At 40.4% G+C, this 17,434-nt stretch overlaps 1 protein-coding gene across 15 annotated transcripts in view; it reads right to left on the bottom strand.

The window, feature by feature from the left end:
- LOC111415491 (bruno 3) overlaps positions 1 to 17,434 on the bottom strand; it is a 318,531-nt gene that overhangs the window by 251,843 nt on the left and 49,254 nt on the right. For 13 of the 15 annotated variants that reach the window (XM_071199557.1, XM_071199540.1, XM_071199543.1 and 10 more), the window contains exon 2: positions 6,011 to 6,093. In XM_071199557.1, the coding sequence (XP_071055658.1) occupies positions 6,011 to 6,093 (83 nt within the window). Of the gene's footprint in view, positions 1 to 1,768; positions 1,948 to 6,010; positions 6,094 to 17,434 lie in introns of those variants that run through there. The other 2 variants (XM_071199551.1, XM_071199555.1) reach the window with 2 other exon arrangements.

Genomic DNA, 17,434 nt, shown 5'->3' with positions numbered 1-17,434 from the left:
AGCTGAAATCAGCGTTTTACATCCTTTTGTTGGTATAGCATGGATTAGGAACGTTGTAGAAAAAAAAGTTTTAGTATAAAAGTTGTAGCAAATTGTATTCTTAACAATATTGCTCTTTTACACTTTTGCTCTCAAATGCATAAATATCGAGATATATTCGATTGAGTGTAAAGTAGCTGAAATCAGCGTTTTACATCCTTTTGTTGGTATAGCATGGATTAGGAACGTTGTAGAAAAAAAAGTTTCAGTATAAAAGTTGTAGCAAATTGTATTCTTAACAATATTGCTCTTTTACACTTTTGCTCTCAAATGCATAAATATCGAGATATATTCGATTGAGTGTAAAGTAGCTGAAATCAGCGTTTTACATCCTTTTGTTGGTATAGCATGGATTAGGAACGTTGTAGAAAAAAAAGTTTTAGTATAAAAGTTGTAGCAAATTTCATTCTTAACAATATTGCTCTTTTACACTTTTGCTCTCAGATACATAAATATGGAGAAAAATTCCAAAAGGTGAATTTTAGACGAAATCGTTTCTTCTTATTGGTAGAAGACGGAATTTGGACCGTTTTAGTTAGAATTAAGTTGCAGCAAATTGTATTCTTAACAATATTGCTCTCAAACACATAAATACCGAAATAAAGTCGAAAATGTGAAAATCAGACGAAATCGTGATTTTACATCTTCTTATTGGTGCAGCAAGAGATCGTAAGAAACGTTTTAGAAAAAAAGTTTTAGTATAAAAATTGTAGAAAACTTCATTCTGAACAATATTGCTCTTTTACACTTTTACTCTGATTGATCAGACACATAAATACCGAAATAAAATCGAATAGGTGAAATTCATAAACGTCAAGCCGAACGCGGTACCTTTCTGAGGGCTATACGAGGTTAGAAAGAATCAAGCTCGGGCATTTAATGATTTCGATAGAAGAAACTTTGACGAATCGAATAACGTATAGATCTTCATAATTGATTACATCGTTTACGAGTTATGACCAAATAAAAAAGGTCATTTTTGTGCTATATTTTGGCTATATCAGGCATCTACTTTGGTTTTAGAAAAATCGGGGGGTTAACTCCACATAGGTGGATTAACTTCAAAGCTGGAACAAATCGCGACAACACAACACGATGTTGTCGATGGTATTTGCAATTTTAAATTTTTCTCCTCCAGCTTCGTTTCCGTCCTCCGGAAACAATTACGGCACGCGGCCGTGTAATTGAATTTTCGCCGTTGTTAATTTTTTCCGAACCCGTTCGTCCCGAAATATGTGAACCATTGAGATCCGGCCTTAATTAAGGGAAGTGTGGCGGGGAGTCCGCCTCGAGGGCCTTAATTGAAATTTAAATGAATCCCAAACGCGACCCATGTTCCCCGCGGCAGGGTTAATTTAAAACTTGGAGCTTCCTGAATTGATCAAGGGATCGGTCAACAACACATCTACATGTATTATGTGTAATACAACTAATAAATAATGGTTTAGATCATTATTATTTAAGGTTAATCTTTTAACGTAAAATAGCCGGTAGAAGGATGCAATTAGAAGAAAAGCCGGAGGAGTTTGTCCGCCAAGAGCGAGCTCGACAAAATCCGGACGAGTTTGAAAGTTTTTTGCCGAGACTGGGAAGTAATTTAGTAACTGGTGGAAGAAAAATAATGAGCGAACCGGAACTTTGTTGATTGTTTAATTGGCCGCCCGTAGATGGGCTTAATGTCCCCCCTTCTCAAGATTCAAAACTTTTTGTATCACCGAGTGTATCGTACCAGAGCTGCGGCTGTTGTTCCGTCATAATAAGCGTAGAGTTCCGGGTAAACCAAGAGGTCGTAATCCATTGTCTCACTGATTGTTACAAAAATTGAAACACAACAATTTTTTTTACTCTCTAGGCACGTGCACTAACAAGACTTTACGCACACGCACTTCGTCGTGGGGAGATTCGGGCGCGGACTGACTCCTAGCTGCCGAATACCGGCTGTTGAACGTGGAACGTGATGTTTATGTCGAGCTCGATGACTGAAACTAAACAGCACGCGTAGACCACACGCCCCAGCTTGGCCCTTTCATTTTTACAAAATTTTAACAAAATTCTAACCAAATCAAATGAAATTGTATTTTCGTTTGAAAAAATTTCCTTCTTCGAAACGTTCAAAATAGAAACCCGCTGTTTACCTCGCGCATTACGGCCGGACGATAAATTTTTAGAGCCCGGCCCTGCGTCGCCGCTATAAACACGTCGCGGTTTACGTCGCTTTTACGACGGGGTCGGCGTCGTCGGTGCGCCATCTATACGGCGACGCCGCGCGACGAGTCGATATGGCGGCAATCATCAGATATCCACGACGTCCCTATATTCCTAATAGGGTCAAAAACTTTTTTTTGAACAATTCAGATATAACATAAATTAGAAAAATCGTCCATCGCAGCATAGCTTGGAAAATCTTTACATCCAACAGAGTAAGATGCAAAAAGACATAGAAGAAGAAAGACTAAGCATATCCGTATGTTTGGAACTTTGATCCTCACTCATCTCAACTAATATTCTTGTTTTTGCTATAAATTCTCAATGGCTTATAAGTAAATATACGTAGTATTATAAATTACTAGTTTATAAGTTGTAAAATAATTTTTCTAATAATAGTCAATTAAAATATATAAATAAATGTGTGTAATAATAGTGTTACCTATTCATTATTGGTAATAATATACATAATAATTAACATTACGTAATAATATACACCCTGTATAATATAATAATATACAGGGTGTCTCACGTAACTGGTTCGCTAAAACTTTTTTAGGTTCCAGTATTCGTACAGTTTTGAAATTTTGGTAGTATGGGTTGTTCAGTCGGAACTTTCGATCTAAAATATTTTCAAGATGGCTGCCACTTCCGGTCTACCGGAAGTAGACCATAACTTCGTTATTATAACGGAATGCTATAGTTTTTATTGCACCTTTTAATTATACGTAAAAAAATATGTTGACTTTCATAAAAGTTATAAGTACCTAACCTTTTTCGTTTTCGAGTTATTTTGATTTTAAGGTTTTTTTGGCAAATTTCACCATGCTCTTTAAAACCCTATATCCCAGCCAACATTCATTCAAAAAAGCTCTAAATTGGCACGTTTACTCTTCAGATGCTCTCAAATAGATTTTCATATATTGTATCAGAGTATCTTATACAGGGTGGTCAAAATATTTATTTCGTTGTCTTCATCACTGGTGACCGGAAAAATGCGATTTCTTTTGGTCTCGATATATCCAGAACTAAGAAATTCTTTATCAATTTTTTGAAATTTTTCCTTGTGATGGACGTTAGGTTTGTTAGGCATCTCTCATTAAGTGTTTGACACGTCCTGTCCAAAAGTTTATTACATTCGCCATCAATACAAAATAAATTTTAAATATCGGCGTTGGAATAATTTACCATGATGTTCAATGACTTACACCCGTCGTCAAATGTAACTAATGACAACAATAATACAAACATGGACCAAAAACTGTCAAAATTCCATAACTTTCTAATAAAAAAACCTGCATTTTGTGCATGTTTTAATAAATTTCGCAATATGAGGCAAACTACAATAAATAGGTATGGGAATGTTTATAGATAATTTGTAGAGAATTAAATTCTCTTTCTGATAGGCTTAAAAAATATGGGGCGTTCCGTTTAAAATTTTCGACTTTCTCGCCATTGAATATGGAGAAAGAGTAATTCAATTGTTGACCACCCTGTATAAGATACTCCGATACAACAAATGACAATCTATTTGACAACATCTGAAGAGTAATCGTGTAAACGGAGATCTTTTTTGAATGAACGTTGGCTGAGATATGGAGTTTTAAAGAGCATGTTGAAATTTACCAAAAAAAGCTTATAACCAAAATAACTCGAAAACGAAAAACGCTAGGTACCAATAACTGTTATCAAAGTCAACCTATTTTTTCACGTACAATTAAACAGTATAATAAAAACTATAGCATTTCGTTTAAAATAGCGAAGTTATGGTCTACTTAACCAGTTACATGAGACACCCTGTATAACATAACTTCGTCGCAAAAGAAAACCAAAGAAGTTTTATGCCTCAGTAAAGGGGATTTAAGGTCGGTCTCAACCTTCCTGACTGGCAAAAGTACCATTTCTTCCATATTCGACAAGCTGAGAATCAAACGAATCGAGTTTGTAATGAGTTTTTGGTAAAGTACGCCTGAGACCTACCGACATAAAGGAACAAAACCTTGAAGCAATACTAAGGTTCATCAAAGATCTACATGTATGTATGTAGTTTCACGTGGAGGTGAGTTACTCACAGCACTTAGGCCTCAGCGGACCCTTTGTACGTCCCCACAGTTTACTGTTCATTCAAGGGTCAGAAAACCAGCCCAATCTTTTCATGAACGTTAATATAGAACAGAAAGATATGTTCCTTATATCCGAAATTTGGAGCCATGGTACTCCAAAAATAGATTCCCTTAAGTACACGAGGTTTGGTCAGTCACAAACAGTATGACTTACCGTCTCGTCTTCCATTTCACACCCTCTACAGAGGGGTGTATTCGCCAGCTTCATGTAAAACATGTGCTTACGTAATCTGCAGTGTCCGGTCAGGAAGTGGGTGAGAAGCCTCAAGTCACTTTTCGATTTTCCCAGAAACTGAGTAGATGTCTTCCGGTCAGGGTAGAGCAGAGTTTTCTTAGCAAAGGCACCTACTGCCGTCCCATCCCATCTATCGCAAAAAGCTCGGTGGGAGATGAAGTTTATCAGTTTTGATGCTGTATTAACAGCTAGTGGTACAAACGGTTCAGGGGAGATCGGTGACTTGTTAGCTGCCCGTTTCATCATGTCCTTTAATTCCGATGTGTCCTTTTCGCCATTTTATCGTGACGTTATTGTATACGTTTGCCTCTTCGAGTGATTGCCGACAGGACTTCACTAACGATGATGCAGTATGATGCCTGCCAACCGCCAGCATAGCGTGTCTGCTATCACTACAGATTACTACGTTTCTGCCGACTTTTTTGGAGTCGATAATCGCATCGGCTGCTATATTTATAGCAATTAATTCGGCTTGAGCAGTCGTGCAATACGATCCTAACGAAGTGGAAAGGTGCAGCTGGAGATCGTGCGAGAAGATTCCCGCTCCGGAACCTCCAGCCTTCTTTGATCCATCAGTGTAGATGGTCAGCGTTTTGCCCGAGCTTGAGTTGCTCTGGGGTATCGTTTCAATGCCAAAGTGTGGCTTGCCTAAGAAAGTAGGTGTAATGTAGTCTGTGCGAGCTTTAAGGAGGGGTTGTTTACTAACAGCCTCACTCCAGAGCTTGCTCCGGACTATTCCCATTTTAACAACCTGCTTTTCATTTACTGATCGCAACCGAAGCAATGCCATCACGGCCACCTCCCTGATAAAAATATCTAGGGGCAGCACGTTTAAAGACCTACATATTTATGCCCTAAACATTTGGATGGCTTAAGTTACAATAGACCTCATAGGTTGCGGTGACGAGAGGGCCGCTCCCCTCAGCCTGGCAGAAACAATAATAATAATATAGCATAAATCGCAAAAAGTCAAAATTGAACTATTTTGCCTACTTTAAGTCGGCAATGCATGCCTTTTCAAAGGGCAGTTATGCGTCGCGACGCCACTAAAGGGCCGAGAGTAATACAGTGGCTGTATGTGAATATTCCGGGAACGATGAAAGGGCCAACTCCGCTTTCAAACGCCCCCGCTAATGGGGGTAGCTAATACTTCATAATTCTAGCTTGACGGTGTCGGCGTCCTCCACCATTAAGGTATAGGAACGCAAAGTGCTTCATTTAATTTAAGTTTTATCTAGTAATCTTTTAATCTTTTCGTATTTATTTTAAAGTTGCATCCGACACGAAAATCGAATCGAGCTACGTAAAAGACACCGTCCCAAATCAAGTGGGACCAAGTCCGAGTCGAAACGAGTTGAAAATCGCAAAGTGCAGTGAGCGTGGAGAAGATAAACTGGAAAAGACTTACCCCTGGAAGCGTGTGTTTCTCATGCAGAGCTGCCTGGGCACAAACGGCACTCTCCGGACTGAAGTAGGTAAGGAACGCGCAACCTGCAACAAAGAACAAGAAAACGTTAGAATTAGTCCTCCAAGTAACTCGTTACACTCGGTATAATGAAGCGTCAGGTTGAAATTATTTAGTCGGTTTAAATCTCTTTCGCGGCGAGTCCTATTTATGCAACGTCGTCGCCGTGTGGCGTCAAAGCGAGTGCAAGGGCGCACATCGGCGCCGACACGTGATTCCCGCTTTTGTAAAGGGCCGCACCTGGCGTCGCGACGCCTCAATTGAACAAGTTGTACGGGCGCGCCGAGGCGTGTGTACGACAGGAACGTCTGCCCTGAAACTTTTCGAGGGCGTTTGAGTGGCTTATCTTCAGCAAAAAGCTCCGTGCACGGTACATTCTGTGTTTTTATGCCACAAATACCCTCGTTTACTATAAGGGCTAGAAACTCGCTGTATATGTTAAATCTTTAATGTTTCTATACTTTATTCATGATCTATTTTAACATTATTTTTTTAATTATTTATGATGCTCCACAAAAAGTTTACTCTAACATTTTAATCATTTTAAGAGATTATATATATTTAAAAAATAATTCTGCCTTTATTTTTAAACAAAGAAATGACTCATATCTCAAATTATAGTTTAAAATTTTTTATCTACGACTGCTTGGATAAGTCATCATTACCGCACTCATTTGAGTTACGTAATGAAGTTCATTACCGCACTGGTTTCATTACGTAACACATTTTTAGCCTAATCAGAACAGACTTAATTTACTAAAACGAGCAACAATACAAAAAAAAGGTGCTATCTACTTACAGAGAAACAATACTATTTATTATAAACATTAATTGTTATGTTTTTACATTTCAAAACACTTATTCCAGATGAGTAAACATGTTGTTGAAACTGACAATTCAAAATTGTCAACAATCATTTCAAAATATTTTTATAAATGTCAAATAGACTTTTTTAAGGAAATTGATTTTTTAGTAATTTTTAGCAGTCGTAGATAAAATGCTGTATATCACACGTGGGCTAGAAACATAATTACAGTACGAGTGTGGAGAATTATGTTTCTAGCCCACTTGTAATATAAATAACTATTATATGATCGATAGTGATCAACACAATCAAATCACGTTAGTGATCAAATTTTTCAAATTTTTTGTCCATGCTTGGAATTTATTGCATTATGGAACTTGCTGTTTTCTTGAACAATGTCTTGTGGGACTTCCCCCATAATTTCCTTAGGGTTAGAACGGGCGTCCTATCCCAATCTTATTCTGCTCTACTACTTCCTAGAAGTGATACTAGTGATTCCAGCCTCCTGAAGTAATCCTGAAATTGAAGAGTGACGAAAAATTTTTGTGTAACGATTCCCAATTCATCTGAAGGGCACACCTCCGTCGGAGAACAGAAATCCATTTCGATTCAAATTTCCTGCTTAGCGGCGGCGACGCGGGGTCTTTCGAAATTGGGCCTCGGTGTAAAAAGAAGGGAACTCTTCCCGTCGTGGCCCCGGGGGCGAAGGAACGCACACGTCCCGGCCCTTGATCGATAATTGAACCGGGCCCCCGTCCACTTTTTTCCCATCCACTGTCCCGGCTTATTGATTCGCCATCCGTGAAAGAGGCGACGGTGGCGTTAGCGGGAGCGAGAGGGCGCGCGGAAGGGCCGGCCCTGACATAACGGGGGATTGTTTGTCCCCCCGACCCCGAGGTCGCCGCCCCCCCGAGGGCGAAGCCTGTATTACCTATTCCGTTGTTTCGTGGCCCTTTGTATTTTTGCCGGCGTGCGGTTGACATCTTCGTGCCCGCCCTTTGTCACGCCGGACACGTCTGGACCAAACGGCGCGTCTCGATGACCGACGCCGAGCGCCGCGCCGGAGGGACGTCTCCCCTTTTGCTCTTCGGGGACAACTGATTCCATTCCACCAATTCGGATAGATACTAAATCCGGATAGATCCGCGTTAAACTGTGAAAGTAGCCGATAATTATCGCTTTCTCTTCGAACAAATGTGGATTCGAACGACCCAGATGAATGTAGTATACGTCAAGATTAATATCCGAGCCAAGTCTCGACATCTCGGCGATCCGAGCGAGTTCTGGACTGTTTAATTAAATTTCAAGTGTACCCCGTGCATCCAGGCTCGGTTGACATAAAAATGACGTCCATTTAGTTCGTAGAGTGGGTTGGAAGCGAATATAAATTTCCAGCGAAAATTAATTTTCAACTTCTCGCCACTTTCAGAAATAATAAAACAACTTTGCAAAGATTTATTTACTTATTTATTGATTATTGCAAAATTATATAAAATTCTCGTCACCAAATCCGAAGTTTGATCGATTCGAAGTAGTCAAAACCAAAATGTCTATCTTAATTTAAAAATATCAATTTATTGTGCCTGAAATGTCTTAAATGGTCGACCACTGGCGTGCTTACCCTATGCATCTGAGAGACTCCGATATCGAAGATATCGCATCTGCTTTTGCAAATCATTTTAAGTCCGTTTATGGTTCAACGTCGAATTATTCTCTTTCGTTCTATGATGACATTATCAACAATAACTCATTCGATTTGTTCAACTTGGAATCCTTCTCAATGAATGAAATTGGTGATGCCATAAATAAGCTTAAGTCTAAACGTACAGAGGGACCAGATGGTATTCCCTCTTACATTGTGAAGGGCTGCAAAGACGCCTTTGTAATGCCATTATACATAATTTTTAATTTATCACTTGTGACGAACACATTTCCAAATGTTTGGAAGGTCGCAAGAGTGACTCCGATTCACAAATCTGGCCCCTCTGGCGATGTAGGAAATTATAGACCTTAATCTCCTGTTTTGCTAAACTTTTCGAACAATTGATTTATCGCAGGATTTTCAATCAAGTAAAACTTTCGTTGAATGTTAATCAGCATGGATTTATTCCTTCTTGAACTATCTTTACGGATTACGTTTCCAAAGCATTGGATGCTAGAGCTCAAGTGGATGTTATCTACACTGATTTTCCAAAAGCATTCGATAGGGTGGATCATGATACGCTTCTGCACAAGCTGGCACAACACGGGTTTTCTTATTCTACTCTTAGTTTTTTTGTTTCATATTTGTCCAACAGATTTTATTACGTCTCTTATAAAAACGCAGTATCAGATATGTTGGGGATTGATTCAGGGGTTCCGCAGGGTAGTAATCTGGGACCTTTGTTATTTTTGTTATTTATAAATGATTTGCCCCTGGTAATTAACTCAACCAGATGCTTACTCTTTGCGGACGATCTTACAGTCTGATTTAGATATGATGTGTCTAAATGTGAGTCAATGACGTATACATTGAGGAAGAGGCCGATAGAATTTGTATATAAAATAAATAATGTGAATTTGAGGTGTGTTGTTAAAAAGAGAGACTTGGGTGTGTTGTTTTCGCCTGGTTTATGCTTTGCTGAACATATTAAAGCTACAGCTTTGCGTCTCTTAGGATTTGTCATTAGAAATGGGTACAGTTTCTCAAACTTACAGACGCTGCAATTACTGTTCAATTCTTTAGTGCGATCTAAGCTGGAATATGCGGTAATAGTATGGGATCGCGGGTCAATTCTTTATTCTAATTTAATAGAAACTATTCAAAATAAATTCATTAGGTATCTCTACTACAAAAAATTCCGTGTTTTCATTGGTTTTAGATCGTACGAATTTGCACGCAAATTATTTAAGATCACCAGGTTGTCTCTCAGAAGAAAAATTATATCACTCTGTTTTCTGTATAAAATGTTGAATAATAGTATAAATGCTCCATTAATATTAGAAAATATTGGTTTCTATGCGCCTGCATATTGTGGTAGGGTGAGTTACTCACAGCACTTAGGCCCCAGCGGACCCTTTGTACGTCCCCACAATTTACTGTTCATTCAAGGGTCAGAAAACCAGCCCAATCTTTTCATGAACGTTAATATAGAACAGAAAGGTATGTTCCTTATATCCGAAATTTGGAGCCATGGTACTCCGAAAATAGATTCCCTTAAGTACACGAGGTTTGGACAGTCACAAACAGTATGACTTACCGTCTCGTCTTCCATTTCACACCCTCTACAGAGGGGTGTATTCGCCAGCTTCATGTAAAACATGTGCTTACGTAACCTGCAGTGTCCGGTCAGGAAGTGGGTGAGAAGCCTCAAGTCACTTTTCGATTTTCCCAGAAACTGAGTGGATGTCTTCCGGTCAGGGTAAAGCAGAGTTTTCTTAGCAAAGGCACCTACTGCTGTCCCATCCCATCTATCGCAAAAAGCTCGGTGGGAGATGGAGTTTATCAGTTTTGATGCTGTATTAACAGCTAGTGGTACAAACGGTTCAGGGGAGATCGGTGACTTGTTAGCCGCCCGTTTCATCATGTCCTTTAATTCCGATGTGTCCTTTTCGCCATTTTATCGTGACGTTGTTGTATACGTTTGCCTCTTCGAGTGATTGCCGACAGACTTCACCAACGATGATGCAGTATGATGCCTGCCAACCGCCAGCATAGCCTGTCTGCTATCAGTACAGATTACAACGTTTCTGCCGACCTTTTTGGAGTCGATAATCGCATCGGCTGCTATGTTTATAGCAATTAATTCAGCTTGAGCAGTCGTGCAATACGATCCTAACGAAGTGGAAAGGTCGAGATCGTGCGAGAAGATTCCCGCTCCGGAACCTCCAGCCTTCTTTGATCCACCAGTGTAGATGGTCAGCGTTTTGCCCGAGCTTGAGTTGCTCTAGGGTATCGTTTCAATGCCAAAGTGTGGCTTGCCTAAGAAAGTAGATGTAATGTAGTCTGTGCGAGCTTTAAGGAGGGGTTGTTTACTAACAGCCTCACTCCAGAGCTTGCTCCGGACTATTCCCATTTTAACAACCTGCTTTTCATTTACCTCCCTGATAAAAATATCTAGGGGCAGCACGTTTAACATAGTCTCCATTGCAATCGTAGGTGTAGATCTCATAGCGCCTGTGATTAGCAGGCAGGCCAGTCGTTGCAATTGATGCAGCAATGTAGCTTTATATGCATGTTTTAGTGCTGAGCACCAGGCTATGGCTCCGTGAGCTACCATGGGTCTTATCACAGAAGTGTAGATCCAAGTGTGTGGTAGGCTAAAGAATCTTTTCTATATTCCTCGGTTTTAAAACTGAACTGAGACGAAATTCTCCTCTTATTAGAATCCTTTCACTGTACAACACACTGTCGGCTTCTTCCTTCATACCTCTGTTTGGCAGGTATTGGTATTAGATCGTTTAAACAACATTTGACACCTTTGATAAGTGCTGCAGCCACCCAGTAGCCAAACTTGATTTTTGATGATGTAATTCTGTTCATTTTTTAAAGTTTTGATTCAATATATCCTCCGCGAGTTCTGTGATGGGTTAATTAACATTTATGCTTGATCTTGGTTGTTTTTGTTGGTTATATTATGTACTAGTAGACTTAAGTTCTGAAATTTGTAATTAGGGGCAACCCTGTAATTTCGGAAGTAAAATAAATAAATAAAAGAACAAGAGAGCCATATTGTTAACAATAAAGTTTGCTACAACTATTGTTCTAAAAGTTCTTTTCTAGAATGCTCCGATTCCCGAGTATTCCGAACAAATTCATCAAATTTTCATATTATTGTATTTTTCTCAATATTGAAACATTTAAGAGCAAAAGTGAAACAGAGCAAAATTAGCTACAACTTTTGCAAAGATGTATTTATTTATTATTGATTATTGCAAAATGAAATTGTCGTCTGATTTTGGTCTCTCACTCTAAGTCTCGGGTTGTATTTATGGCGGCCGTGAACCCACCCCCGACAATTCAATAGAGCAACAACCTCGCCGGAGCGGACCGGGGGCGATAATGGCCAAGATAAGACCGTCCCAGAGGCAGTTATTGCTCTATCTGCCCCGCGAGCATTAACGTGCTAATATATACGGGGGGCAAAACCGTCGTGCGGCACCTGCAAACTCCGCCTTACCGAATTATATTTCGAATATATTTACATACCTAGCGCAAAACTTGGCGCGGATTTATGCGGTGACAGCAAATACTCGAAAACATTTATCGCAAAAAAGAATTACATTTCGTTATTCCGTTCTAAAATGAAAGTTCGTGTTGTTAGTCTTTTGATCGCGGAGCATTTTCAACGGTAGCGAGAGAGAAAATTTATCGTCGGTCCGGATGGGTTGGCACGGCTGTATCTGGATGAATTAGAGAGGAAATAAAAACGGCAACAGCGGCCGAGCCGTGTTTTTTGGAGAGGGTGAAGCCACGATCGCGCGAGTTTACCGAAAAGTGATTTAATGGTACCTGTAACAAAATCAATTGCAGTAGCGACAGCGGAAATTACAGGACGCGAAAAAAAAACCCTGGCCGTGCCGAAGATTGACTGTGCCGTTTCGATTGCGTAGTTTAGGCGAACCAATCGTAATTAAAGGCCGTTTATTTAGCGCTTTAAGCGCCGCGAAATATGGCCTCCATCTCTCTCGTTTTTTCAGTTTCGACAACTTAATCACGTTAATCTCGGATAATTTCGGACTTTGGTAAAGGAACACACAAAATTGAGACTTGGAATGCAACATTGTGAAATAATAAAGATATCAGCACACTGAAAGAGGAGAGAAAGATTTTTTGACATCGTTGAAAACACTTCTGATAAACTTTCCAGTAAAGAAAGCATGTTTATTTTAGGAGATCAAGTTAGTACATTTTATTGCCACATACAATTTTACAATTTATGACATGGGCAAAACTAGGCCCAAATGAAATGAGTAGCTGTTTGTTGCACTTTCTGGAAAAACAAAAAGAAAAGGGGGTCAAAAAAGTGTTTCTCTATTCTGACAACTGTGCAAAACAGAAATCGTTATATTTTCTCTAGGTTTGCTTACTCCTAGTAGCTCCTATACTCCTAGGAACTCTTTCTCGACACAACTATAGATTCTTTCAGATTTCAAATTTGTTATGTTCTCTTTCAGGACGTTTTGATTGCTTGCTTAAGAACTGAGCAAGAAATCGACCATGAAGTCTTGAAGACCTTGAAGTTAATATTACACCTTATAACTGTGCCTGTGTCTTAATCCCATTGGAATGTAAAGATAATGTTTTCAAAATGGTTGATAAACACTGATTCAGAGGGTAATAAAAAAATTATGATTTAATAACATTGAACAGCTTGTTATCTTTTAAGTAGAGTTGAAGAGAAATGGTAGGTGGATGTCAACCAATAAATATCGTCGGTAAAAAGGGTCAGCCTTTGATCGTGGTACTCGGAGTTCCACTTGAAAATTCCACGTTAAGCGGGCGGCAATAATTTAAGGCCCTAACCTTTTCCTGGCGTTTAATTCGATTTTTCGCCTCGCGAGGGCGCTGTCAGGGGGCGAGTCGAGTGGCGCCCGTATCGCCGCCCTAATATCTTAAAAACTAATTTCCCTCTATCGCCCGGAATTATCTATGGAAGTCAGCCAAGAGTGAGCACGTATCGTGACTCCCGATACTAAGCCCTATTTTTACGATTTCTTCCATTGGGGGCGCAGATAGCGACCGCAATTTGCATTCGGGCGGCTTTTAATTAAAATTCCGACTCTCAGAAATTGAATCCAAAGAAATTTCACTTGGTTAATCGGTGGTGTGGAACTTTTTTTTTGGGGTGCCTTTACAATTCGACAAGTTTCCAAAGGAAGTCGTTTAATGCAGTTTTAAGTTGACGCTTGGACCCTACCCGTCATAGACGGGTCCATTTGACTTCAAGCGAAAGACTTCGAGTCGACTTCAACATCGGGATGTATCGATCGGGGGGCCCTCGGGGCTACGAACCAGCGACGTGTTCATGCTTATTTAATGCGAAAAGTTTGGGCCCTCGAGTTTCCAAACATTTTTTCTCGGAGGCCGCGGTCGGCAGATGGAATACGAGATGAAGTTCATACTTCTGGTCGATATTATGCCAAAACTTTGACATCTTTGTCATAAAAGCAAAAAATAATGAAATTGTATTGATTTGATTTGAAATTCACCTGGAAGTGATTACAGAACTATCACGTTAATCTCAGATAATATTACGACATTGCGAAGTATGCAACCAATATCACAGTATTCGTATTGCAATACGACTACTGTGATATTGGTTGCATACTTTCAATGATGACGTCGGGTACGATAATTAATTCATCAAGCTCTAGGTATTCTGGACCTATAAGAAGATATCGAAGATATATCCGAAGAAGTTATCGCAAACTGCAATGAAATCGGCAGATCCAGATAATATTACAAACGAAATTGTATTGATTTGATCGGAAATTCATTGGTATGAACCATCATCGCCGTTGCGACAATTTACGATCTCAATTTGGTTCGCATCAGTCACGTCGCGTCCAAGCCAACCCATCCAGAAGTGGAGATAACGTGCCATCGGCGCTTCTTCGTTGAGAAATGACCGATGATTACGGGCGCAGCCTAATTCCGGGTCGGAGCAGGCCCATTTGTCAATGCCTGGGACGATCCAATGAGCGTAAATCGGAGATCTAAAAGGAAAAATCCGCGAAATTAAATCATAATTTTCCGTTATAACAGCGTCGATTCCGGAGATCCTCGTTAATCGCGTGTCTCCATTGTTGCCGGAGCCGGTCGATATCCGATGGGTCTTTTGACTGGAGAGGTGCTTTTTCTGCTAAACGCCACTCCTCTTTCCAATTAAACTATCCCCGTATTTATAAGGGGAGCCCCATTCTCCTCGTTGCCCTCCTGCTTCCAGCGGCACTCACTCGAGAACTGCAAACTGCGAGACAATAGTGAAGTTTCGTAACTGTGAGGCATACTTAGTAGTACAAGAGGTTTTAATCTTGTTTAATGGTGCGGTCGTCTCTTGGGACGCGGCCGTTTGCTGGAAGATCGCCGCGGGGCCGCGAGAAAACGGTTAAGAGACTACTCCCTCTTTAACCATTCAATGTGGCAACGTCGCTTCAACTCGTTTCTTATTCTTAGTCTCATTTTCAAAGAAAATTGAACTGTGATCGAGTTGAAAGGGGAAATAACTACCTTGAAGTTTATGGCTAACATTTTAATAAATTTTGGGCACACGCAATGTACTCCGCCGTAAAACGGTTGTTATTGGCAGTAAAGAGTGTCGTTCAATGAATAAGAAATTTTACAGCGGCGCTAAGCACGCGATAAACAACGCGGCGGTCAAGTTGAATGAAAATAATGTCAGTTTCCGTTATTTTGCCGGGTCAATACCGTGCGGTTGAGGTCGGTTCGGTTCTCAGGCAAATTAAATGAATAATATATGACCCTTTTTCTGTTCTGTTCCTCTCATTTTAAAACTGTTCTTATTTACGGATTAATCGCGATTTACGTCTTGCGCGTCCAATTTAATAGAAAGTTCGGATCCACCCTGAAATACCCAATAACACATCCTCCACGTGGATATCCACTTCAACCCACCCACCTGTGTTTATACAGCGTCGGTCTTCAAATACTGCTCTGGCTGCTGAACAAATATTTTCTCGGTTCGTACGACGTGCCTTTACGAATTTACCAACTCCCTTCGTGTCCCGCAATTTACATTGCGACGTTACGAATTACATATCGAACGAATCGGTTAAGAAATAACCCGTAATGATTCGATTCAGGATATCATTCTGTCTCATTTCATCTTGTAATAAGGATGTCCAGCTTTTCTGCCAGCCTTTGGGAGGCTTGGTTCTTATGTGATCTTTGTGTTTTTGCCCATTTAGCAATTTTTGTCAAGCTGATCCATATCTCACCCATGTTGGACACAAGTCTTGTATCGTTGAAATTTGCTTTCTACACCTATGTATTTGTTGTGTCATGTTATATCTGTTGTTCTGCCTTGTTTGCATGATTCCTCACTTCATCCATCAGCAACCTAGATAGTTAAACGTCATTATTTGGTGTATTATACCTTAATAGTCAATCGCCAACACGTCAGAAGTGGACGAAAACATACCGGAATAAAGATTGAATTAGCAACGTACATCAGAACAATAAATGGATAGATTAAATAGGATATTCTGAATAAGATGGAATGAGGTTGTTTCATAACTTCAAACTAGGGATATCAAATCCTTAAAAACCCAATTATCTAATAACATAGCCATCAAGGTTAAAATGTGCCTCGTTGCTAAGAATGATTATCTTGAAATTAAAAAAAAGAGATGATTATCTTGCTATTTTAACATTCACTTAATGAATATACTTGAAAGCAAGTTGTTTCTGCAAAATTTTGTATAGTTTGTCCAGAACGAGGCATGGTTGGAAGCATCAAGGGTGGTGAGAGTGAAGTTGTTGGAGGGGATAAATAGCGTATGGAGAGGGGGGGGGGTTCCGGAGGGATGGAAAGTGGGGATAATTTGCCCAGTATATAAAAAGAGTAATAAGGGAAGGGTAGAAAGCTACAGAGGAATTAACCTACTAGACTCGGCATTCAAGGTATACACGAAGATACTGCTGGGAAGACTGGAGGAGGAGATGGAGTTGGGGGGAATTTTGCCGGATGGGCAGGCAGGCTTTCGGAAGGGAAGGGGAGCAATCGACAACGTGTACGTGTTGAAGCATCTGGCAGATAGAGAGCTGGATAAGAAGGGAGGGAAATTGTACGCCCTGTTTATAGATTTGAAGGCGGCTTTTGATAAGGTGGATAGGGGAAAGTTGTGGGAGGAGATGGGGAGGAGGGGGATCACGGAACACCTAATTGCGAGAGTGAAGGAAATATACATGGAGACTATGGCTAGGATAAAAGTGTTCTGGACGACGAAGGGACTGAAGCAGGGATGTCCGCTGAGCCCAAGTCTGTTTGCACTGTATACGGCGGACCTGGAGGATAGATTGGGGAACGAGCAAATGAGAGGGTTGGTGGTGGGAAGTAGAAAGGTGCATATGTTAGCATACGCGAATGACATCGTGGTCATGGCGAGAGAAGCGGCGGAGATGAAAGATATGATAAAGACATTGGAAAGATATTTTAGGGGGAAGGGGCTGGAAGTAAATGTGGGGAAGACAAGGATGATGAAGTTTTGTAAGGGGGGGAGAAAAAGAACAGAAAACTGGAGATGGGAGGGAAAAGAGATCGAGGAGGTTAGGGAGTATACTTACTTGGGGTATGTGTTCAGGGAGGACAACAGGGAGGGGTCGCATGTGATAGCTATGGCAAAAAAGGCGAATAAGGTAATGGGACAAGTATGGGGTTGGGGGAAGAGAGTCTTTGGAAGGAATGTGGCAGCGAGGAAGATTATGTTTGAAGGGCTGGTTAGCAGTGTGATGATGTATGGGGATGGAGAGAGCAGGCAATGCTGGAGGACGTGCAAGCTAGATACTGGAGATGGGTGCTTGGGGTGGCGAGAGAAACACCGGGGTATATAGTGAGGGA

Source organism: Onthophagus taurus, chromosome 10, assembly GCF_036711975.1.
Source record: "Onthophagus taurus isolate NC chromosome 10, IU_Otau_3.0, whole genome shotgun sequence".
Classification (NCBI taxonomy): domain Eukaryota; kingdom Metazoa; phylum Arthropoda; class Insecta; order Coleoptera; family Scarabaeidae; genus Onthophagus; species Onthophagus taurus.
This window is presented reverse-complemented; position numbering and strand designations above follow the sequence as displayed.